General features: G+C 39.6%; 2 protein-coding genes across 5 annotated transcripts; both read right to left on the minus strand.

Moving 5' to 3' along the window:
- Positions 1-4,926: 4,926 nt before the first annotated feature.
- Positions 4,927-6,407, minus strand: LOC136800251 (uncharacterized). 4 transcript variants are annotated; one of them, XR_010845687.1, is made up of 4 exons: positions 6,060-6,407; positions 5,865-5,907; positions 5,296-5,354; positions 4,927-5,132 (listed from the first exon to the last, which is right to left on the minus strand). XR_010845687.1 is itself a non-coding variant. In XM_067056873.1 (4 exons), exons 1-4 carry the CDS (start codon positions 6,096-6,098, stop codon positions 4,963-4,965), a joined length of 453 nt encoding a protein of 150 aa, XP_066912974.1. In that variant the 5' UTR covers positions 6,099-6,407; the 3' UTR covers positions 4,927-4,962. The 4 variants fall into 4 exon arrangements, 2 of the variants coding, with proteins under 2 accessions (XP_066912974.1, XP_066912973.1); XR_010845686.1 differs by having other exon boundaries at positions 5,739-5,907; XM_067056873.1 differs by having other exon boundaries at positions 5,723-5,907.
- An 810-nt stretch (positions 6,408-7,217) lies between these two features.
- Positions 7,218-16,546, minus strand: LOC136800106 (uncharacterized). The gene is made up of 10 exons (XM_067056716.1): positions 16,513-16,546; positions 10,891-10,958; positions 10,437-10,604; positions 9,977-10,160; positions 9,727-9,780; positions 9,313-9,411; positions 9,034-9,117; positions 8,245-8,313; positions 8,056-8,124; positions 7,218-7,543 (listed from the first exon to the last, which is right to left on the minus strand). Exons 1-10 carry the CDS (start codon positions 16,544-16,546, stop codon positions 7,230-7,232), a joined length of 1,143 nt encoding a protein of 380 aa, XP_066912817.1. The 3' UTR covers positions 7,218-7,229.
- Between the last annotated feature and the right edge of the window lie 9,424 nt (positions 16,547-25,970).

Consider the following 25,970-nt stretch of genomic DNA (forward strand, 5'->3'; position numbering starts at 1 on the left):
GCCGAAATTGGACGATACAAGCCCTACTATCATACTAACCCCTGTATACGTGGCTATTTGAGATATTTTGGTACTCAAAACAAAAATTCAAAATGCGTTCTCATTCTGTCGAAATTGGACGATACAAGCCCTACTATCATACTAACCCCTGTATACGTGGCTATTTGAGATATTTTGGTACTCAAAACAGAAAATCAAATGCGTTCTCATTCTGTCGAAATTGAACGATACAAGCCTACTATCATACTAACCCCTGTATACATGGCTATTTGAGATATTTTGGTACTCAAAACAAAAATTCAAAATGCGTTCTCATTCTGCCGAAATTGGACGATACAAGCCCTACTATCATACTACCCCCAGTATACGTGGCTATTTGAGATATTTTGGTACTCAAAACAAAAATTCAAAATGCGTTTCATTCTGTCGAAATTGGACGATACAAGCCCTACTATCATACTAACCCCTGTATACGTGGCTATTTGAGATATTTTGGTACTCAAAACAAAAATTCAAAATGCGTTCTCATTCTGCGAAATTGGACGATACAAGCCCTACTATCATACTAACCCCTGTATACGTGGCTATTTGAGATATTTTGGTACTCAAAACAGAAAATTCAAAATGCGTTCTCATTCTGTCGAAATTGAACGATACAAGCCCTACTATCATACTAACCCCTGTATACGTGGCTATTTGAGATATTTTGGTACTCAAAACAGAAAATTCAAAATGCGTTCTCATTCTGTCGAAATTGAACGATACAAGCCCTACTATCATACTAACCCCTGTATACGTGGCTATTTGAGATATTTTGGTACTCAAAACAAAAATTCAAAATGCGTTCTCATTCTGTCGAATTGAACGATACAAGCCCTACTTTCATACTAACCCCTGTATACGTGGCTATTGAGATATTTTTGGTACTCAAAACAAAAATTAAAAATGCGTTTTCGATTCTGCCGAAAGGGACGATACAAGCCCTACTATCATACTAACCCCTGTATACGTGGCTATTTGAGATATTGTTGGTACTCAAAACAAAAATTCAAAATGCGTTTCGATTCTTTCGAAATTGAACGATACAAGCCCTACTATCATACTAACCCCTGTATACGTGGCTATTTGAGGTATTTTGGTACTCAAAAACAGAAATTCAAAATGCGTTCTCATTCTGTCGAAATTGAACGATACAAGCCCTACTATCATACTAACCCTGTATACGTGGCATTTTGAGATATTTTGGTACTCAAAACAAAAAGTTAAAAATGCGTTTCGATTCTGCGAAATTGGACGATACAAGCCCTACTATCATACTAACCCCTTGTATACGTGGCTATTTGAGATATTTGGTACTCAAAACAAAAATTCAAATGCGTTTCGATTCTTTCGAAATTGAACGATACAAGCCCTACTATCATACTAACCCCTGTATACGTGGCTATTTGAGGTATTTTGGTACTCAAAACAGAAAATTCAAAATGCGTTCTCATTCTGTCGAAATTGAACGATACAAGCCCTACTATCATACTAACCCCTGTATACGTGGCTATTTGAGATATTTTGGTACTCAAAACAGAAATTCAAAATGCGTTCTCATTCTGCCGAAATTGGACGATACAAGCCCTACTATCATACTACCCCCAGTATACATGGCTATTTGAGATATTTTGGTACTCAAAACAAAAATTCAAAATGCGTTCTCATTCTGCGCCGAAATTGAACGATACAAGCCTACTATCATACTACCCCCAGTATACATGGCTATTTGAGATATTTTGGTACTCAAACAAAAATTCAAAATGCGTTCTCAAAATGCGATCAAGAGAGAACTAATTTTCGGGACGGTACAAGCCCTACTATCATACTACCCCCAGTATACGTGGCTATTTGAGATATTTTGGTACTCAAAACAAAAATTCAAAATACGTTCTCATTCTGTCGAAATTGAACGATACAAGCCTTACTATCATACTAACCCCAGTATACGTGGCTATTTGAGATATTTTGGTACTCAAAACAAAAATTCAAAATGCGTTTCGATTCTTTCGAAATTGAACGATACAAGCCCTACTATCATACTAACCCCTGTATACGTGGCTATTTGAGATATTTTGGTACTCAAACAGAAAATTCAAAATGCGTTCTCATTCTTCGAAATTGAACGATACAAGCCCTACTATCATACTACCCCTGTATACGTGGCTATTTGAGATATTTGGTACTCAAAACAAAAATTCAAAATGCGTTCTCATTCTGCCGAAATTGAACGATACAAGCCCTACTATCATACTAACCCCTGTATACGTGGCTATTTGAGATATTTTGGTACTCAAAACAAAAATTCAAAATGCGTTCTCATTCTGCCGAAATTGGACGATACAAGCCCTACTATCATACTACCCCCAGTATACGTGGCTATTTGAGATATTTTGGTACTCAAAACAAAAATTCAAAATGCGTTCTCATTCTGTCGAAATTGAACGATACAAGCCCTACTATCATACTAACCCCAGTATACGTGGCTATTTGAGATATTTTGGTACTCAAAACAGAAATTCAAAATGCGTTCTCATTCTGTCGAAATTGAACGATACAAGCCTTACTATCATACTAACCCCAGTATACATGGATATTTTGGTACTCAAAACAAAAATTCAAAATGCGTTCTCATTCTGTCGAAATTGAACGATACAAGCCTACTATCATACTAACCCCTGTATACGTGGCTATTTGAGATATTTTGGTACTCAAAACAAAAATTCAAAATGCGTTCTCATTCTGTCGAAATTGGACGATACAAGCCCTACTATCATACTAACCCCTGTATACGTGGCTATTTGAGATATTTTGGTACTCAAAACAGAAATTCAAAATGCGTTCTCATTCTGTCGAAATTGAACGATACAAGCCCTACTATCATACTAACCCCTGTATACGTGGCTATTTGAGATATTTTGGTACTCAAAACAAAAATTCAAAATGCGTTCTCATTCTGCCGAAATTGAACGATACAAGCCCTACTATCATACTAACCCCAGTATACGTGGCTATTTGAGATATTTTGGTACTCAAAAAAAAATTCAAAATGCGTTCTCATTCTGTCGAAATTGAACGATACAAGCCCTACTATCATACTAACCCCTGTATACGTGGCTATTTGAGATATTTTGGTACTCAAAACAAAAATTCAAAATGCGTTCTCATTCTGTCGAAATTGGAACGATACAAGCCCTACTATCATACTAACCCCTGTATACGTGGCTATTTGAGATATTTTGGTACTCAAAACAAAAATTCAAAATGCGTTCTCATTCTGCCGAAATTGGACGATACAAGCCCTACTATCATACTAACCCCTGTATACGTGGCTATTTGAGATATTTTGGTACTCAAAACAAAAATTCAAAATGCGTTTCATTCTTTCGAAATTGGACGATACAAGCCCTACTATCATACTAACCCTGTATACGTGGCTATTTGAGATATTTTGGTACTCAAAACAAAAATTCAAAATGCGTTCTCATTCTGTCGAAATTGGACGATACAAGCCTACTATCATACTAACCCCTGTATACGTGGCTATTTGAGATATTTTGGTACTCAAAACAAAAATTCAAAATGCGTTTCGATTCTGCCGAAATTGGACGATACAAGCCCTACTATCATACTAACCCCTGTATACGTGGCTATTTGAGATATTTTGGTACTCAAAACAAAAATTCAAAATGCGTTTCGATTCTTTCGAAATTGAACGATACAAGCCCTACTATCATACTAACCCCTGTATACGTGGCTATTTGAGGTATTTTGGTACTCAAAACAAAAATTCAAAATGCGTTCTCATTCTGTCGAAATTGAACGATACAAGCCCTACTATCATACTAACCCCTGTATACGTGGCTATTTGAGGTATTTTGGTACTCAAAACAGAAAATTCAAAATGCGTTCTCATTCTGCCGAAATTGGACGATACAAGCCCTACTATCATACTAACCCCTGTATACGTGGCTATTTGAGATATTTGGTACTCAAAACAAAAATTCAAAATGCGTTCTCATTCTGCCGAAATTGGACGATACAAGCCCTACTATCATACTACCCCCAGTATACGTGGCTATTTGAGATATTTTGGTACTCAAAACAAAAATTCAAAATGCGTTCTCATTCTGCCGAAATTGGACGATACAAGCCTTACTATCATACTAACCCCTGTATACGTGGCTATTTGAGATATTTTGGTACTCAAAACAAAAATTTTCACAATGCGTTCTCATTTTGTCGAAATTGAACGATACAAGCCTTACTGTCATACTAACCCCTGTATACGTGGCTATTTGAGATATTTTGGTACTCAAAACAAAAATTTCAAAATGCGTTTCGAATCTACCGAAATTGGACGGTACAAGCCCTATTATCATACTAACCCCTGTATACAGGGCTATATGAGATATTTTGGTACCCAGGACAAAAATCATATTGGGCCCTTCCAGAAAAAAATTGTACATGGGGGGTGGAGGATATTTTGTCCGCGGGGTAGCAAAAAATCATCAAAATTTGCCTCGTCCGGGGGGTCAGCAGATGCTTGTCCGGGGGGTAAAGCCTATTGTCCGGGGGGGGGGGCAAAAGTCACCCTGTTCGGGGGGTAAATCACTAAAAATTGTTTTATCCTCCATCCCCATGTACAATTTTTTTCTGGAAGAGCCCATTGGAGCTAATTTTGGAGGGAGATAAATTTGGTGGTTTTTAAGCCAAACTCCGCCAAATGGAGTTTGAACCCTGCCTTAAAGGTGTTTTTGCTATTTGTAAGTCAAATCAAATTCACGCTAAAATCAGTTATTTCAAGGTATCACATTACGAGGAATAAGTTCTGTTCTGAAACACCCCAAATGTTTGAATGGAAAAGAAAAAATAATAGATTGGAAGTTTTTTTCTTTTCAAGATATTATTGATCGAATCAAATCACCTAAAAAATATATATTCTTCCGGGTTGAATGGTGAAGAAGGAGGGACATCTGAATCCAACACACTCCGTTCGTCTGAATCTAGACTTTCTTTGTCCGAATCCGGATCACTTTGGTTTTCCGAGTCAACCGCTGTCAAGTCCTGATTGTTCGTTTCACTTGGCATACCTATAAAACCATAGTAGAAGGAGTGTATAATTACAATACAAATGAACTAGTTTAAAACTATTTTTCCAGTCAAACGACAAGAATTTTATTTTAAAGAAACTCATTGTTGCAATAGCGAGATTCTTTAAATTTAAATTCACATAGCTAAATTATTGAAAATCACCTGTTATTGAAGCATTCATATTTTCGTTAATAATAACGTCCTTGGCCATGGAAAGTTTTCTAAAAAAAGATAAATTGATTTAACCTTATTCGTTAGGAAAAGACACAAAATATTCTTGGCATAGCATTTTTATTTCAGTAGCTATCAGTCCCACATCATGAACACCCCCTCCCTTAGTACGAATAGAGTAGAGCTAAAGTTTTGCATACATTATAATCATTTTAATTCTTTCGAAATTGTAATACTTGAAAACGCTGAATTTTAGAACTGAAAAGTAGTAGAAGTTAGTAAAACCCAAAAATACCTTTTTTCATTATACTCTTTTCTAGTAAGATCGTGCGAAATTCTTAAGTGTCGGGTAAGATCATTAAAAGGCTTCATAAATTTTTTACAGCCCTCAATTTGGCACGGTTCTGCTACCCTGTACCTCATATAATCTTTACCCTCGTTTTGTTTTATGGCAATACCCAGCAATGACGGAGGCAATTTTTTATGTTCTGCCAACGTCAAACTGTGCGTACGCTCGATATGCCCTTTCAAATTTTTGAGAAACTTGTGATAATATTTACAATCTTTGACACGGCAGGTTCCACTTTGTTTGCTACGATCAATCTGTAAAAACGAACGAAATTGAAGTTAAAACAAAACATTCTAATATAAAGGGCTTACAGGCTTATACAGTTTATTTGCAAGAAGAAGATTTTTGAAATAAGCCCAAATTATGACAGTTATAACACCTTAGATTTTTGAAACAATGTACTTACCACAGGGCCACCAAGCTTGTACTTTCCGGACTTGGGCATTATTTCTTTGGTTGAATTGTTATTATTAATGTAACCTGTATTAATAATAAATGGTGAACACACAGAGCTTTTTTCAATATGAATTATTTTCAAATCCAAAAAAATAAAACATAAATCCGAGTTTCATGCACTTTGTCCAATCGCCCGATAACATCAGAAGACATCTGACGATTGTACAAAGTGCATGAAACTCGGATTTATGTTTAGTTTTTTGCTTTGGATTCGAAAATAAATTCATATTATGACCTGTATTATAAAAGTGATGCGGTGTAACTTTTATTTTAGCCCAGTTCCATGGAAAACGAATTTTTTTTATCAATACATAATATATGTGAAGAAATTCAAAGAATTTCTTTCAGGAGATTTGGGTGGCAGAGCAGCATATATATAGTATGAAAAAATAAAATGTTTTCTCATCTCAGACCTACAAACAACAAAGAGTGGCCGAATTCTTTTTCCTCTTAGAGAGACAATGTTATAATGAAAAGATAATTAGTCCTCTCTGGGTCCCTCTGTCTTTATCCTGGCTTGGGACAGGCTGACTGTCATTTAAGACAGTCAGGCGACATTAACCCAGCGACCTGTACAAGATGTCAACAAACTCCAGGTAGACTGACAGGAGAAGAAAACAGAAAATGAATCAACGAAGGTGTAAACACCTTAGACTCCTTTGGAGCCGACTGCACTAGACACCAGGCAGTAGACATCCTCGCACATCCTGATGTACTAGGCAAATATATATAGTATGAAAAAATTAAATTTTTCTCCTGTCAGCTCTACAAACAACAAAGAGTGGCCGAATTCTTTTTCCTCTTAGAGGGACGATGTTATAATGAAAAGATAATTAGTCCTCTCTGGGTCCCTCTGTCTTTATCCTGGCTTGGGACAGGCTGACTGCCATTTAAGACAGTCACGTATCTCACGTATCGAACAAATTTCATCTAAGACTAAAGAAAAACTTAATCATTACCAATCTCAAAGGACAAACTCAATACAAGTTTGGAAAATGAAATTCCATTACACTTATAAATTCAAATGCCATATACCTAATTAAGGTTTGTAAACATTTTTCATTTTCCTAGGGGATTTTAGCGTAAAACAAAAAAGAAAACCGCGAAATTAGCCCAAAAATTAATTTGTTTTAATATTTAAGAACTGAGTTCCCAGAGATGGTAAATTATAAACGCCGTCTTTATGGGCCATCTCCACCGCGTAAAACGTTTTGTGGGTAGTATTCTTTCGCACAATACAATTCCATGTTAGGCTTTCGGATTGCCCAAGAATATATCCCGTAGACGATTTATCTCTTTCCAAATAGACCCCTTTAATCTTTCGAACTGATACTGCCGACAACAGAAACAACCAGAAGGAGTCGTTTGATGGATGGGCGGGGTTAGCATACACCGGAACAATCATTCCAGCCTTTACTTCTTTCTTTGAAAGTTCTAAAATACAAAGAAAATTTTAATTAGCTGTTTGAAGTATAATGACGGATGTAGCATTTAAGGGAAATAAAAATGTACAAAGTCAAAGGATAAAAATAGCAAAAAAAGATATAGCCTGGAGACACACGGAATTATCTCTTCTTTAATATACCATGGTGAAAATTCAAGATTTGAATCATGATTTGATTGATTCGTATAATAATACTCAAAATGAAAATTCCTCGTTTTGATGTCCAAAACGAACTCGTTGGTTTCATCTTATTCAACATAAAAAAAAGACGACACGTTCTCTTCGCGTTCTCTGCATAGTTTCTAAGGGGGGTCCTCTTACCTAAGGGGGGGTCCTCTTACCTAAGGGGGGGTCCTCTTACCTAAGGGGGTCCCTCTAGAAACTTCTAGAAACCTCTATGTCTCTTGTCTAGCTCGTTTACATTTTTCGAGAAACTTTATTGAAAAGACATTTTAAAGACCTTTATAACATTTCCCAGCAATCGGAATAATAAAAACCTTACCAAGTACACCTTCGACGATTTTTTGGGCCGTAGATGGCCAGGGAAATGGTATCTCTCGTGAACCTGAAGCTGTTAAATTTGAAAGGAAGTTGTTATTTTATATGCACTTCAAACATTTTTCCCTCAGAACATTTTGCATAAAGAGAATGATAGAAATATCAAATTTAATCAAAGTTCAACGAGGTATACCTTGGACTGGTGATTGTGTGACAGCAGCTGACTCTGACTCTGGAGACTTTTTGGAGATAATATTCGAATCTATAAACATTCGAAAAGCTCTCAGAACAACTAGATTACGCAAAGCGTAGCCCTTGTTCTCCATGACCGGTTCTCAATATTAATAATTAGAAAGAATAGTGAATTTAGCAAAGGAAGGCATGTAGATAAAAAAGTAATACTAAGGCTGGGCTTAAAAAATTGTTGGTTTGCCTTCACCAGACCCTAGATTTTGGAGGTGGGTCGGTCGGTCGGAATTTTTTTTTATTTTGGCGATTTATGAAATTTTCGTCCATGGAAGGGTTAACAGTTTGTTTACATTTAGGTAATTTTGAATAAAAAACAGAAGTGCTAGCAGGGAATTTACGATTCTTATGCTTGAGAGAAACAAGATACGAGTTTTGATTTTTTATTATTTGAAGTTGAAGGAAAAAAAATCTTCTTTAAAATGGCAATAAAATTTTTGGGTCGGCAGGTATCGAGGTAGGGTCGGTCGGGTGACGGCAAACCAACAATAATATGTAATGAGTGATGTTGTTACCAAACACGCCTTGAACAGCTTTGGCAGAAGGAGGGGAAACTTTAAGAGAACCAAATGCCTTTTTCGTATTACGAATATTTGTTCCTGTTGGATTCAAAAAGAAGTATTTTCTTAACAAAATAATAAAGTACTGCGTAACAAAAACCTTTAGTCAAAAGATTTGAAATAAAATGATTCACAGTAAACTGTCAAAAATTAAATCAAAGTTTCACGACACATACCTTCAACTGTTGATTCGGGGACAACTGGCTTTAGAGCTTGTAAATTATCTGGTGCCTCGTAATTGTCGGAAAATGATGTTGAACCTACAAAAAAATATAAAACATATAATTATATAGAAAAAAATATTTTTTTAGTTTAGACAGATATTTTTTCCTGAAAAACTTTGATTCATGCAAATTATGTTTAACGAAAACCTAATTCATAAAATGCAGAAGTACTTGAATTTATTTTGAATTTGAATTATTAGTAACAGATCCTGAAAAAGCTTTAAGGAATACCTTCAACTGTTGATTCAACAGTTACTGTTGATTCGGGAGCAGCTGGCTTTGGAGTTTGTAACTTTTCTGGTGCCTCGTAATTTTCGGAAAATGTTGAACCTACAAAAATCATAAAATATTTAAAAAAATGATTTTTTAGTTAAAGACAGAAAAAAAACCTTCATAAATGTAAAAGTTATCATCATTTTAAGTTATTATCAAGTGATGTATCAGATTCTAAAAAAGTTAATAAGGAGTGTACCTTCAACTACTGGTTGACAAAAATTTAGATTTTGCAAGCCAACTGATGCCAATTATATCCTTATTTTTATTTAAAGTTTTCTCATTTCTGAGCTTTGTTTTTTTTATACAATTGACAGTGTAGTTAAAAACTTTGTTAAACTTATTGTGCATAAAAATGTTTTATTGCTTTACCTTCAGGAGGGTCTGCATTTTCTGCTTCCGATTGTTCTTGTTTCTTTAAGAATTCTAAAATAAATGACATCAAAGGTAAATCAAGCATGGTCTAAAGCGGACTCCCCCATTAAAACGATCACTGATCCTAGAAACAGACTGGCCCCAGGTCAAAATCTCACTAGAAGTTCTCTATAAAGCATAAACTAGTAAACTCCTTATCAAAAACCCCAAAGCATATAATAAGTGGATGTAGGGTAAAACTATTTACGTTTATACGCCGTTTTGAATGTGTCCTTGATGACATCTCCAAACTTACTTGACTCCACGCTGAGCCCTGTCATAAAGTCGTGCGCAAAGCCAGGTGTCGCGTAGCTGTCGACAGCCACCCTTTTTGTCCCACTCAAATGGAGAACTACACAATGATAGTTCTCTTTTTTGTTAAGAATATAGCACTAAAGTAAAAAAGTAAAAACTAGTTATATTTAGAAGTTTAAAAATGAACCTATGAACAAACCAAATTTACGTAATGAGTTAGCATTTTGAAATCTTGCGTTCATGAAATCTACATTTTCGTTATTAAATTTGAAATAGCAAGGAAGGAAAATATAGAAAACCTTGAATCACTAAAACAATATTATTCTGTACATAATAAAAAACTTTATAAGGGTGGTAAAAGAAACATTGACCTATATTGATTAAGAAAAAGAATGCATAAGTTATATACATACTCTTTTTCGAATTATGAACTTTTGTTCGCAAGGATCGATTTTTCCTTTAGGGACGTATTGGTCCAGGTCCTCTTCATTCCTTGGCCTTTTCATCCTTTGTTTTGACCCACATGCATTACATGTTTTGCTTGCAATGCTGGGCAAATCAACTTTGCATGTTTGACAACACTAAATTTAAGAAATGGTGCGTATTTTTAAACAAACAGCGTTTTAAGTTTATCATCGTTTAATTTTCTTATATCCATTTATTGAAGCTTATCAAATTATTACATTAACATTAAAAATATTAACGAAAAAGAATCAAAAAGAATTAAAATTTCTTGCCAAATCTAAATTGCCAACTTTTGTTTCCAAAAGTTTACAAAACGATAGAGAGTAAAAAAAAAAATTGGTAGGGTACTCAAGAGCAACTGCTCTGCCATTACATTTCAGACATTGGAAATTTGATGGTTACCTTTTTCAATCTTGGTTTTTTACTTGGTGGTTCATCAAAGTCCTCCGAGCTCAGAAATGCATGGACATCTAAAAAAAAAAAAAACAATTCTATTAATAACATTTTTTTAGATGCCACGGTGAAAACCTTTTGAACAGGTTTAGCCAGATCGCACCTTATGACGAGTCTGGGTTTAACTCTGGACTGCTCTCATAAAGTCAACTTCATAACAATTTGCTGCTACTCCAAATTGAAAAATATAACACTTACGTTTCGATGGGGTAACAAGTATGTATGTTTGTTGTCAAGTCAATCAGTCGATCATCCAGATCATGGTCATCCAAATCATCAGTAGCTTGTTCATGGTTGGTCATAGTCATGAAAATGGTTTAAAGATACAATTTCTTTCAGAATCCCCTTTGTAAAACATTAAGCCTCACAAAGGAAATTGATTGAAAAAAAACCTTCTCTTCTCTAAAGTCAGTCAGTCAGTCAGTCAGTCAGTCAGTCAGTCAGTCAGTCAGTCAGTCAGTCAGTCAGTCAGTCAGTCAGTCAGTCAGTCAGTCAGTCAGTCAGTCAGTCAGTCAGTCAGTCAGTCAGTCAGTCAGTCAGTCAGTCAGTCAGTCAGTCAGTCAGTCCAGTCAGTCAGTCAGTCAGTCAGTCAGTCAGTCAGTCAGTCAGTCAGTCAGTCAGTCAGTCAGTCAGTCAGTCAGTCAGTCAGTCAGTCAGTCAGTCAGTCAGTCAGTCAGTCAGTCAGTCAGTCAGTCAGTCAGTCAGTCAGTCAGTCAGTCAGTCAGTCAGTCAGTCAGTCAGTCAGTCAGTCAGTCAGTCAGTCAGTCAGTCAGTCAGTCAGTCAGTCAGTCAGTCAGTCAGTCAGTCAGTCAGTCAGTCATCAGTCAGTCAGTCAGTCAGTCATCAGTCAGTCGTCAGTCAGTCAGTCAGTCAGTCAGTCAGTCCAGTCAGTCAGTCAGTCAGTCAGTCAGTCAGTCAGTCAGTCAGTCAGTCGTCAGTCAGTCCAGTCAGTCAGTCAGTCAGTCAGTCAGTCAGTCAGTCAGTCAGTCAGTCAGTCAGTCAGTCAGTCAGTCAGTCAGTCAGTCAGTCAGTCAGTCATCAGTCAGTCAGTCAGTCAGTCAGTCAGTCCAGTCAGTCAGTCAGTCAGTCAGTCAGTCCAGTCAGTCAGTCAGTCAGTCAGTCAGTCAGTCAGTCAGTCAGTCAGTCAGTCAGTCAGTCGTCAGTCAGTCAGTCAGTCAGTCAGTCAGTCAGTCAGTCAGTCAGTCCATCAGTCAGTCAGTCAGTCAGTCAGTCAGTCAGTCAGTCAGTCAGTCTCAGTCAGTCAGTCAGTCAGTCAGTCAGTCAGTCAGTCAGTCAGTCAGTCAGTCAGTCAGTCAGTCAGTCAGTCAGTCAGTCAGTCAGTCAGTCAGTCATTAGCTAACCCCAAAAGTCCACACAGAGTAAAGGCTTGGTCAGAGATAATATTTTTTGCATTTAAATGGTAGATTTTTTAATTACCATTTTGGGTAATTTTAAACCCACTTAAAAAAAGTTGTATACCTAATGTACTATCAAGTCATAAAAAAAATTTATCCACACCAGGTAATTAATTACCTTATATTATAAGGTACTAATTTTCGCGCATAAGGAAATGTATACATTGTGCGCTAAATTTAAAAACTCCCCACTAGGTCAAAAAGTCAATGGTGCAACAAGTACGCCTTAAAAAGTTTACTCCTTTGAGACACACTATTACTTATTAGACAATCTACACAATTTAAAAATGCTAATTTTTTATAGAAATTGATGTGACTGGGCAAGGGAAATATTACACTCATTCACTCTTGAAAATTTCAGGAGCAATGTGTCCTGATACAAAAGTATTTTTTTTCCTGTGTGTACCAATGGTCAGATCTGTCCATCCATTTGTCCTTTCCTTCTCATCATGGTGTGTTTATACCAGTAAAGATGTATATAGCCAAGTTTTCAGGACAGTCCGGGGTTGATGGTGTTTCAAGGGATTTAGGTGCATCTGAGGGAATGATGGGATCTTGGGTATCTTGTAATTTCAACCCATGGACAGCCCCATAAATTTCCTGGGCGAACCAGGGGTTGCTATAGGCTAGATCACGTTCCGGGTGATTCGGGGTTATCAAGGGGTAACTGGGGGTTATCAAGGGGTAACTGGGGGGGTTCCAGGAGATCTTCAGTCCAGTCCAGATCAAAAACGTATCATTTTAAGGCCTTGAAATGCATAAAAAAAACTCTACAGAGTGAGATTCATGATGTATGAACAAGCATTAACTAATTTTTTGTTAACAATGGTTAGGAATTTAGAAAAAGGCTTATTATACTGACGCTCTGAAATGAGTATCGTGAAGTCAGGTAACTTGCATCAGTGGAGGCTAACATGCATAGCCCTCAAATGACTGACAAATCAAAGCAGCAAAATGTCAAAACAAAGGAACAACACGCAGCTGCACTCGCAGCTCTACTCTACCATTTTTGTTTTTATTCAACTTTGCATTTTAAGGACCAGTCAGGTCATTCATTTGAGGGCTACCTTATTGGAACTAATTTTCGCGGGAACTAATTTTCGCGGTCGAAAAAAAATATCCGAAAAATTGCATTTCGCGGGTTTAATTTTCGCGGTTTTTTCCATTCTGGAATTCGTGAATTTTCGCGGTTTTTGCCTTTTTTGGACAAATTTCTTTCATTTCCTAGAGATTTTTCAAATTTTTCGATAAAATGGAAAAAATTGTATTTCGCGGGAATTAATTTTCGCGGTTTCGACTCTCAAAATTTTTAACGGGATCAAATTTTCGCGATTTTGACGAAAAACCGCGAAAAACGCTAAAATTAAAACCCGCGAAAATTAGTTCCAATAAGGTATGCATGTTAGCCTCCACTAATGCAAATTACCCTACTTCACGGTAGCATATCACATAATTTGTAACACACAAGTGAAAATTTGCTTCCCAACTATATTCCGGGGAATCCATGTGCCGTTACCATGGTAATTTATCTAAAACAATAGAACCATGGAATTGTACACGATTGCAAAGTTAATTACAACATAAGTAACTTGCACTTCATCTTAGAAGTGAAAATGTATGTTATCACCTTATTAGTGATTTCTGAAGAACCGCAAGCTGGAAATTCTTCATTTTAGAGTTAAAACGTTCAGTGAAAAATTTAACCTCGTGAGTGAAAGAACGATTAAAAACAGCAACGTTGTTTTATCATAAATTGCAACTAAATTTTTGGGTTCAATTGTTCAAAAGCTGTGTAACAAGAGCACTAATGATTTTGAAAGATTTTGTAATAATCAAGTAATAAATCTAGTGTTTTGAGCAGCATTTAAAAATTGACGTTCTCTATTAAAATGATGCGTTTTTGATCTAGTTGACCTGATTGACCTTCTGGGAGCAATCGGAGGTATTCAGGGGCTTCCAGGGTTATCAAAAAATTTCCGGGTTTCTGGGGTTATAAGAGACCAGTATGGAATCCCTGCAAAAGCAACAAACAGATATGTTTTGATGGTGAAAACAGGTGAAACAGATTACACTGATTACACATTCTCACGTCAAATATATTTGGCGAACTATACTGTGTGCACTAATTCCAGACTGGCCCCCAGATCATCCAGATCACCCCATCGTTGCAGGAATATTCCCTACCCTGGCCCTAGAAATTTCCAGAGAATCCATCAGGGAGCTGCTATAACCAGACGATCTCAATCGAACGCAATCGACCGATTGAAATTTGATTGTCGAACGCAATCAAATTTCAATTGAATATTACAGTACCGCAAATTTCAGATTCGATTGATATTCGATCGCGTTCGATTAGGATTCGACTGCATTCGATTGTGTTTGAGTGCGTTGGATTGGGTTTGTATATGTTTATTTGGCAACCACCGATGTAAAATTTTTTTTCCAAACATAAAAAATAAATACAAAATAAAAAATAAGTAAATACAAAATTAATCAAAATTAAAATGGTAGAGTAGACCAGACGATCTCAATCGAACGGAATCGACGATCAAACCAGTCGTACCAAATCGAACCCAATCGACTGATTGAAATTGGATTGCAATCGAATATCAATTGAATCTGAAAATTGCGGCAATATTCGATTGGGATTTGGTTCAACCGTCGATTCCGTTTAATTGAGATTGTCTAATTGAGACCCAATCTCACAATTGAGATTGTCTAATTGAGACCCAATCTCACGGTACTCGTTAAAGCTCTAGTCTGATTCGTGGACCTATTCAAAACCAAAACACAGGCTGTATGGTTCTTTGTATTTTAAGGAAGACAATCGAATGCAGTAACACAATCGAACCAGTACCAGTCGAACAACAATCGAACCAATCGAATATTATCCAGAACACCCAGATGATCTCAATCGAACGGAAGCGACGATCGAACCAGTCGAACCAGTCAAACCAAATCGAACGCAATCGACCGATTGAACTTCGATTGTCGAACGCAATCGAACGTCAAAATTCTGGGTAATATTCGATTGGTTCGATTGTTGTTCGACTGGTTCGATCGTTGATTCCGTTCGATTGAGATTGTCTGGCTCTATTCTTGCAGCTTTCCAACATCCAAGCTCTCAAACATCACCAGACGATCTCAATCGAACGGAATCGACGATCGAACCAGTCGAACCAAATCGAATACAATCGACCGATTGAAATTCAATTGTCAAACGCAATCGAATCGCAATCGAATGTCAAAATTCTGGGTAATATCCAGACGATCTCAATCGAACGAAATCGACGATCGAATCAGTCGAACCAAATCGAATGCAATCGACGGATTGAAATTCGATTGTCGAACGCAATCGAATCTCAATCGAATGTCAAAATTCTGGGTAATATCCAGACGATCTCAATCGAACGAAATCGACGATAACCAGTCGAACGCAATCGAATCCCAATCGAACATTACCGCAATTTTCAGATTCGATTGATATTCGATTGCGTTCGATTGATGTTCGATTGCGCTCAATTGCGTTCGATCGTCGATTCATTGACCCCCCGGATTGTTCATTGTATGATTTCTTTGGGAAATCGAAAGTAATCTCATTTGGCTTGTGATATTTGAAAGCTTGGATGTTGGGAAGCTGCAAGAATAAAGCCAGACGATCTCAATCAAACGGAATCGACGATCAAATTTCAATCGGTCGATTGCGTTCGATTTGGTTCGACTGGGTTCGATCGTCGATTGAGATCGTCTGGCTATAATAAGTCAGATCCCATTCAATGGATTTGGGGCTGTCCAGACACATGGTTTCCGGCCATTATTCGAGGCGGGGGTGATATTTTCTGGGGTTGTTTCGATTTAGTTCGACTGGTTCGATCGTCGATCCCATTTGATTGAGATTGTCTGATGGTTATGGTCAATAGGTTAAGTTTGTCACCCCCCCTCCCCCAGTTCACCCCGAAATTTCTGGGGAGTTCTACTGGGTTGTCAAGGGTCATGATTACAATGCAGGCAGCAGTGTAGTACAGAAGTGGTGAGAATGGAAAAGGGCAGCAGTAGAGGTTTCTGAAATAAGTATATAAAGTATAGCGTTATAACAAAATCCTGGCCTGGCTGAGAAATTGTTGTTCCATATAACCTTCTCTACCCTTGTACATACCTTCTTCTTGGTTAATTATTCCATTGTATGACATATAATGATACGTAATTAGCAGAAGCAAGCAGAAAGGGAACATCAAAAGTGTACCAACAGCAAAACCCCCGGAACAATTAAAATGTCGGAATGAGCAATAGACAAGAGTTTTTTCCAACAGTATTCAGAAAGCTATACGCTAGAACCACCGCCGCAAAAACTGAGATAATCATTGTTTTAGCGGTTTTGCACAAAACAGGGTAATCGTTGTTTTAACGGGTGAGAATAGGTTGCTCTGTAGGCCTAAAAACCGGTTTTCTGGCAAAACTACTGTTCCCAGCCGGTTCTAAACCCTCTAAATCGCTTCAGCACCATGAAAACATGCTAATTAGAGCCTTTGGAAGTAGCTCACTCGCTTATAAGGTCGCGTTTTTACGTTTTTTGCTTAAAAAAACCTTAAAACAGCTAAAATAGAGCTTTTTAAGCGTTTTAAAGCTATTTTAGTGAAAATTCGTCGGTTCTGCCCCCTTCGCTGGACTTCAATGGGTCTAATCCATTGCAAGGGAGTGTCCCATGAGGTTTAGGACCATTGGGAACCAGCTCAGCTTTTTATGGAGCTCAGAATAAGCTTAACTAAGGCTCCAGTAAAGCGCTGTAAGCTTACAGCGTAAGCCCAGGCGGCTCTGTAGGCCTAAAAACAGGTTTTCTGGCAAAACTACTGTTCCCAGCCGGTTGTAAACCCTCTAAATCGCTTCAGCAGCATGAAAACATGCTATATAGAGCCTTTGGAAGTAGCTCACTCGCTTATAAGGTCGCGTTTTTACGTTTTTTGCTTAAAAAAGCCTTAAAACAGCTAAAATAGAGCTTTTTAAGCGTTTTAAAGCTATTTTAGTGAAAATTCGTCGGTTCTGCACCCTTTGCTGGACTTCAATGGGTCTAATCCATTGCAAGGGAGTGTCCCACGAGGTTTAGGACCATTGGGAACCAGCTCAGTCTTGTATGGAGCTCAGAATAAGCTTAACTAAGGCTCCAGTAAAGCGTTGTAACCTTACAGCGTAAGCCCAGGTGGCTCTGTAGGCCTAAAAACCGGTTTTCTGGCAAAACTACTGTTCCCAGCCGGTTCTAAACCCTCTAAATCGCTTCAGCAGCATGAAAACATGCTAATTAGAGCCTTTGGAAGTAGCTCACTCGCTTATAAGGTCGCGTTTTTACGTTTTTTGCTTAAAAAAGCCTTAAAATCGCTTAAATAGAGCTTTTTAAGCGTTTTAAAGCTATTTTAGTGAAAATTCGTCGGTTCTGCCCCCTTCGCTGGACTTCAATGGGTATAATCCATTGCAAGGGAGTGTCCCACGAGGTTTAGGAACATTGGGAACCAGCTCAGCCCTGTATGGAGCTCAGAATAAGCTTAACTAAGGCTCCAGTAAAACGCTGTAAGCTTACAGCGTAAGCCCAGGCGGCTCTATAGGCCTAAAAACCAGTTTTCTGGCAAAACTACTGTTCCCAGCCGGTTGTAAACCCTCTAAATCGCTTCAGCAGCATGAAAACATGCTAATTAGAGTCTTTGGAAGTAGCTCACTCGCTTATAAGGTCGCGTTTTTACGTTTTTTGCTTAAAAAAACCTTAAACAGCTTAAATAGAGCTTTTTAAGCGTTTTAAAGCTATTTTAGTGAAAATTCGTCGGTTCTGCCCCCTTCGCTGGACTTCAATGGGTCTAATCCATTGCAAGGGAGTGTCCCACGAGGTTTAGGACCATTGGGAACCAGCTCAGTCTTGTATGGAGCTCAGAATAAGCTTAATTAAGGCTCCAGTAAAGCGCTGTAAGCTTACAGCGTAAGCCCAGGCGGCTCTGTAGGCCTAAAAACAGGTTTTCTGGCAAAACTACTGTTCCAGCCGGTTCTAAACCCTCTAAATCGCTTCAGCAGCATGAAAACATGCTAATTAGAGCCTTTGGAAGTAGCTCACTCGCTTATAAGGTCGCGTTTTTACGTTTTTTGCTTAAAAAAGCCTTAAAATCGCTTAAATAGAGCTTTTTAAGCGTTTTAAAGCTATTTTAGTGAAAATTCGTCGGTTCTGCCCCTTCGCTGGACTTCAATGGGTCTAATCCATTGCAAGGGAGTGTCCCACGAGGTTTAGGACCATTGGGAACCAGCTCAGCCCTGTATGGAGCTCAGAATAAGCTTAACTAAGGCTCCAGTAAAGCGCTGTAAGCTTACAGCGTAAGCCCAGGCGGCTCTGTAGGCCTAAAAACCGGTTTTCTGGCAAAACTACTGTTCCCAGCCGGTTCTAAACCCTCTAAATCGCTTCAGCAGCATGAAAACATGCTAATTAGAGCCTTTGGAAGTAGCTCACTCGCTTATAAGGTCGCGTTTTTACGTTTTTTGCTTAAAAAAGCCTTAAAATCGCTTAAATAGAGCTTTTTAAGCGTTTTAAAGCTATTTTAGTGAAAATTCGTCGGTTCTGCCCCCTTCGCTGGACTTCAATGGGTCTAATCCATTGCAAGGGAGTGTCCCACGAGGTTTAGGACCATTGGGAACCAGCTCAGCCCTGTATGGAGCTCAGAATAAGCTTAACTAAGGCTCCAGTAAAGCGCTGTAAGCTTACAGCGTAAGCCCAGGCGGCTCTGTAGGCCTAAAAACCGGTTTTCTGGCAAAACTACTGTTCCCAGCCGGTTCTAAACCCTCTAAATCGCTTCAGCAGCATGAAAACATGCTAATTAGAGCCTTTGGAAGTAGCTCACTCGCTTATAAGGTCGCGTTTTTACGTTTTTTGCTTAAAAAAGCCTTAAAATCGCTTAAATAGAGCTTTTTAAGCGTTTTAAAGCTATTTTAGTGAAAATTCGTCGGTTCTGCCCCCTTCGCTGGACTTCAATGGGTCTAATCCATTGCAAGGGAGTGTCCCACGAGGTTTAGGACCATTGGGAACCAGCTCAGCCCTGTATGGAGCTCAGAATAAGCTTAACTAAGGCTCCAGTAAAGCGCTGTAAGCTTACAGCGTAAGCCCAGGCGGCTCTGTAGGCCTAAAAACCGGTTTTCTGGCAAAACTACTGTTCCCAGCCGGTTCTAAACCCTCTAAATCGCTTCAGCAGCATGAAAACATGCTAATTAGAGCCTTTGGAAGTAGCTCACTCGCTTATAAGGTCGCGTTTTTACGTTTTTTGCTTAAAAAAGCCTTAAAATCGCTTAAATAGAGCTTTTTAAGCGTTTTAAAGCTATTTTAGTGAAAATTCGTCGGTTCTGCCCCTTCGCTGGACTTCAATGGGTCTAATCCATTGCAAGGGAGTGTCCCACGAGGTTTAGGACCATTGGGAACCAGCTCAGCCCTGTATGGAGCTCAGAATAAGCTTAACTAAGGCTCCAGTAAAGCGCTGTAAGCTTACAGCGTAAGCCCAGGCGGCTCTGTAGGCCTAAAAACCGGTTTTCTGGCAAAACTACTGTTCCCAGCCGGTTCTAAACCCTCTAAATCGCTTCAGCAGCATGAAAACATGCTAATTAGAGCCTTTGGAAGTAGCTCACTCGCTTATAAGGTCGCGTTTTTACGTTTTTTGCTTAAAAAAGCCTTAAAATCGCTTAAATAGAGCTTTTTAAGCGTTTTAAAGCTATTTTAGTGAAAATTCGTCGGTTCTGCCCCTTCGCTGGACTTCAATGGGTCTAATCCATTGCAAGGGAGTGTCCCACGAGGTTTAGGACCATTGGGAACCAGCTCAGCCCTGTATGGAGCTCAGAATAAGCTTAACTAAGGCTCCAGTAAAGCGCTGTAAGCTTACAGCGTAAGCCCAGGCGGCTCTGTAGGCCTAAAAACCGGTTTTCTGGCAAAACTACTGTTCCCAGCCGGTTCTAAACCCTCTAAATCGCTTCAGCAGCATGAAAACATGCTAATTAGAGCCTTTGGAAGTAGCTCACTCGCTTATAAGGTCGCGTTTTTACGTTTTTTGCTTAAAAAAGCCTTAAAATCGCTTAAATAGAGCTTTTTAAGCGTTTTAAAGCTATTTTAGTGAAAATTCGTCGGTTCTGCCCCCTTCGCTGGACTTCAATGGGTCTAATCCATTGCAAGGGAGTGTCCCACGAGGTTTAGGACCATTGGGAACCAGCTCAGCCCTGTATGGAGCTCAGAATAAGCTTAACTAAGGCTCCAGTAAAGCGCTGTAAGCTTACAGCGTAAGCCCAGGCGGCTCTGTAGGCCTAAAAACCGGTTTTCTGGCAAAACTACTGTTCCCAGCCGGTTCTAAACCCTCTAAATCGCTTCAGCAGCATGAAAACATGCTAATTAGAGCCTTTGGAAGTAGCTCACTCGCTTATAAGGTCGCGTTTTTACGTTTTTTGCTTAAAAAAGCCTTAAAATCGCTTAAATAGAGCTTTTTAAGCGTTTTAAAGCTATTTTAGTGAAAATTCGTCGGTTCTGCCCCCTTCGCTGGACTTCAATGGGTCTAATCCATTGCAAGGGAGTGTCCCACGAGGTTTAGGACCATTGGGAACCAGCTCAGCCCTGTATGGAGCTCAGAATAAGCTTAACTAAGGCTCCAGTAAAGCGCTGTAAGCTTACAGCGTAAGCCCAGGCGGCTCTGTAGGCCTAAAAACCGGTTTTCTGGCAAAACTACTGTTCCCAGCCGGTTCTAAACCCTCTAAATCGCTTCAGCAGCATGAAAACATGCTAATTAGAGCCTTTGGAAGTAGCTCACTCGCTTATAAGGTCGCGTTTTTACGTTTTTTGCTTAAAAAAGCCTTAAAATCGCTTAAATAGAGCTTTTTAAGCGTTTTAAAGCTATTTTAGTGAAAATTCGTCGGTTCTGCCCCCTTCGCTGGACTTCAATGGGTCTAATCCATTGCAAGGGAGTGTCCCACGAGGTTTAGGACCATTGGGAACCAGCTCAGCCCTGTATGGAGCTCAGAATAAGCTTAACTAAGGCTCCAGTAAAGCGCTGTAAGCTTACAGCGTAAGCCCAGGCGGCTCTGTAGGCCTAAAAACCGGTTTTCTGGCAAAACTACTGTTCCCAGCCGGTTCTAAACCCTCTAAATCGCTTCAGCAGCATGAAAACATGCTAATTAGAGCCTTTGGAAGTAGCTCACTCGCTTATAAGGTCGCGTTTTTACGTTTTTTGCTTAAAAAAGCCTTAAAATCGCTTAAATAGAGCTTTTTAAGCGTTTTAAAGCTATTTTAGTGAAAATTCGTCGGTTCTGCCCCCTTCGCTGGACTTCAATGGGTCTAATCCATTGCAAGGGAGTGTCCCACGAGGTTTAGGACCATTGGGAACCAGCTCAGCCCTGTATGGAGCTCAGAATAAGCTTAACTAAGGCTCCAGTAAAGCGCTGTAAGCTTACAGCGTAAGCCCAGGCGGCTCTGTAGGCCTAAAAACCGGTTTTCTGGCAAAACTACTGTTCCCAGCCGGTTCTAAACCCTCTAAATCGCTTCAGCAGCATGAAAACATGCTAATTAGAGCCTTTGGAAGTAGCTCACTCGCTTATAAGGTCGCGTTTTTACGTTTTTTGCTTAAAAAAGCCTTAAAATCGCTTAAATAGAGCTTTTTAAGCGTTTTAAAGCTATTTTAGTGAAAATTCGTCGGTTCTGCCCCCTTCGCTGGACTTCAATGGGTCTAATCCATTGCAAGGGAGTGTCCCACGAGGTTTAGGACCATTGGGAACCAGCTCAGCCCTGTATGGAGCTCAGAATAAGCTTAACTAAGGCTCCAGTAAAGCGCTGTAAGCTTACAGCGTAAGCCCAGGCGGCTCTGTAGGCCTAAAAACCGGTTTTCTGGCAAAACTACTGTTCCCAGCCGGTTCTAAACCCTCTAAATCGCTTCAGCAGCATGAAAACATGCTAATTAGAGCCTTTGGAAGTAGCTCACTCGCTTATAAGGTCGCGTTTTTACGTTTTTTGCTTAAAAAAGCCTTAAAATCGCTTAAATAGAGCTTTTTAAGCGTTTTAAAGCTATTTTAGTGAAAATTCGTCGGTTCTGCCCCCTTCGCTGGACTTCAATGGGTCTAATCCATTGCAAGGGAGTGTCCCACGAGGTTTAGGACCATTGGGAACCAGCTCAGCCCTGTATGGAGCTCAGAATAAGCTTAACTAAGGCTCCAGTAAAGCGCTGTAAGCTTACAGCGTAAGCCCAGGCGGCTCTGTAGGCCTAAAAACCGGTTTTCTGGCAAAACTACTGTTCCCAGCCGGTTCTAAACCCTCTAAATCGCTTCAGCAGCATGAAAACATGCTAATTAGAGCCTTTGGAAGTAGCTCACTCGCTTATAAGGTCGCGTTTTTACGTTTTTTGCTTAAAAAAGCCTTAAAATCGCTTAAATAGAGCTTTTTAAGCGTTTTAAAGCTATTTTAGTGAAAATTCGTCGGTTCTGCCCCCTTCGCTGGACTTCAATGGGTCTAATCCATTGCAAGGGAGTGTCCCACGAGGTTTAGGACCATTGGGAACCAGCTCAGCCCTGTATGGAGCTCAGAATAAGCTTAACTAAGGCTCCAGTAAAGCGCTGTAAGCTTACAGCGTAAGCCCAGGCGGCTCTGTAGGCCTAAAAACCGGTTTTCTGGCAAAACTACTGTTCCCAGCCGGTTCTAAACCCTCTAAATCGCTTCAGCAGCATGAAAACATGCTAATTAGAGCCTTTGGAAGTAGCTCACTCGCTTATAAGGTCGCGTTTTTACGTTTTTTGCTTAAAAAAGCCTTAAAATCGCTTAAATAGAGCTTTTTAAGCGTTTTAAAGCTATTTTAGTGAAAATTCGTCGGTTCTGCCCCCTTCGCTGGACTTCAATGGGTCTAATCCATTGCAAGGGAGTGTCCCACGAGGTTTAGGACCATTGGGAACCAGCTCAGCCCTGTATGGAGCTCAGAATAAGCTTAACTAAGGCTCCAGTAAAGCGCTGTAAGCTTACAGCGTAAGCCCAGGCGGCTCTGTAGGCCTAAAAACCGGTTTTCTGGCAAAACTACTGTTCCCAGCCGGTTCTAAACCCTCTAAATCGCTTCAGCAGCATGAAAACATGCTAATTAGAGCCTTTGGAAGTAGCTCACTCGCTTATAAGGTCGCGTTTTTACGTTTTTTGCTTAAAAAAGCCTTAAAATCGCTTAAATAGAGCTTTTTAAGCGTTTTAAAGCTATTTTAGTGAAAATTCGTCGGTTCTGCCCCCTTCGCTGGACTTCAATGGGTCTAATCCATTGCAAGGGAGTGTCCCACGAGGTTTAGGACCATTGGGAACCAGCTCAGCCCTGTATGGAGCTCAGAATAAGCTTAACTAAGGCTCCAGTAAAGCGCTGTAAGCTTACAGCGTAAGCCCAGGCGGCTCTGTAGGCCTAAAAACCGGTTTTCTGGCAAAACTACTGTTCCCAGCCGGTTCTAAACCCTCTAAATCGCTTCAGCAGCATGAAAACATGCTAATTAGAGCCTTTGGAAGTAGCTCACTCGCTTATAAGGTCGCGTTTTTACGTTTTTTGCTTAAAAAAGCCTTAAAATCGCTTAAATAGAGCTTTTTAAGCGTTTTAAAGCTATTTTAGTGAAAATTCGTCGGTTCTGCCCCCTTCGCTGGACTTCAATGGGTCTAATCCATTGCAAGGGAGTGTCCCACGAGGTTTAGGACCATTGGGAACCAGCTCAGCCCTGTATGGAGCTCAGAATAAGCTTAACTAAGGCTCCAGTAAAGCGCTGTAAGCTTACAGCGTAAGCCCAGGCGGCTCTGTAGGCCTAAAAACCGGTTTTCTGGCAAAACTACTGTTCCCAGCCGGTTCTAAACCCTCTAAATCGCTTCAGCAGCATGAAAACATGCTAATTAGAGCCTTTGGAAGTAGCTCACTCGCTTATAAGGTCGCGTTTTTACGTTTTTTGCTTAAAAAAGCCTTAAAATCGCTTAAATAGAGCTTTTTAAGCGTTTTAAAGCTATTTTAGTGAAAATTCGTCGGTTCTGCCCCCTTCGCTGGACTTCAATGGGTCTAATCCATTGCAAGGGAGTGTCCCACGAGGTTTAGGACCATTGGGAACCAGCTCAGCCCTGTATGGAGCTCAGAATAAGCTTAACTAAGGCTCCAGTAAAGCGCTGTAAGCTTACAGCGTAAGCCCAGGCGGCTCTGTAGGCCTAAAAACCGGTTTTCTGGCAAAACTACTGTTCCCAGCCGGTTCTAAACCCTCTAAATCGCTTCAGCAGCATGAAAACATGCTAATTAGAGCCTTTGGAAGTAGCTCACTCGCTTATAAGGTCGCGTTTTTACGTTTTTTGCTTAAAAAAGCCTTAAAATCGCTTAAATAGAGCTTTTTAAGCGTTTTAAAGCTATTTTAGTGAAAATTCGTCGGTTCTGCCCCCTTCGCTGGACTTCAATGGGTCTAATCCATTGCAAGGGAGTGTCCCACGAGGTTTAGGACCATTGGGAACCAGCTCAGCCCTGTATGGAGCTCAGAATAAGCTTAACTAAGGCTCCAGTAAAGCGCTGTAAGCTTACAGCGTAAGCCCAGGCGGCTCTGTAGGCCTAAAAACCGGTTTTCTGGCAAAACTACTGTTCCCAGCCGGTTCTAAACCCTCTAAATCGCTTCAGCAGCATGAAAACATGCTAATTAGAGCCTTTGGAAGTAGCTCACTCGCTTATAAGGTCGCGTTTTTACGTTTTTTGCTTAAAAAAGCCTTAAAATCGCTTAAATAGAGCTTTTTAAGCGTTTTAAAGCTATTTTAGTGAAAATTCGTCGGTTCTGCCCCCTTCGCTGGACTTCAATGGGTCTAATCCATTGCAAGGGAGTGTCCCACGAGGTTTAGGACCATTGGGAACCAGCTCAGCCCTGTATGGAGCTCAGAATAAGCTTAACTAAGGCTCCAGTAAAGCGCTGTAAGCTTACAGCGTAAGCCCAGGCGGCTCTGTAGGCCTAAAAACCGGTTTTCTGGCAAAACTACTGTTCCCAGCCGGTTCTAAACCCTCTAAATCGCTTCAGCAGCATGAAAACATGCTAATTAGAGCCTTTGGAAGTAGCTCACTCGCTTATAAGGTCGCGTTTTTACGTTTTTTGCTTAAAAAAGCCTTAAAATCGCTTAAATAGAGCTTTTTAAGCGTTTTAAAGCTATTTTAGTGAAAATTCGTCGGTTCTGCCCCTTCGCTGGACTTCAATGGGTCTAATCCATTGCAAGGGAGTGTCCCACGAGGTTTAGGACCATTGGGAACCAGCTCAGCCCTGTATGGAGCTCAGAATAAGCTTAACTAAGGCTCCAGTAAAGCGCTGTAAGCTTACAGCGTAAGCCCAGGCGGCTCTGTAGGCCTAAAAACCGGTTTTCTGGCAAAACTACTGTTCCCAGCCGGTTCTAAACCCTCTAAATCGCTTCAGCAGCATGAAAACATGCTAATTAGAGCCTTTGGAAGTAGCTCACTCGCTTATAAGGTCGCGTTTTTACGTTTTTTGCTTAAAAAAGCCTTAAAATCGCTTAAATAGAGCTTTTTAAGCGTTTTAAAGCTATTTTAGTGAAAATTCGTCGGTTCTGCCCCCTTCGCTGGACTTCAATGGGTCTAATCCATTGCAAGGGAG

This window comes from Clytia hemisphaerica, unplaced genomic scaffold, assembly GCF_902728285.1.
Source record: "Clytia hemisphaerica strain Z4C2 unplaced genomic scaffold, Clytia hemisphaerica genome assembly, whole genome shotgun sequence".
NCBI lineage: Eukaryota > Metazoa > Cnidaria > Hydrozoa > Leptothecata > Clytiidae > Clytia > Clytia hemisphaerica.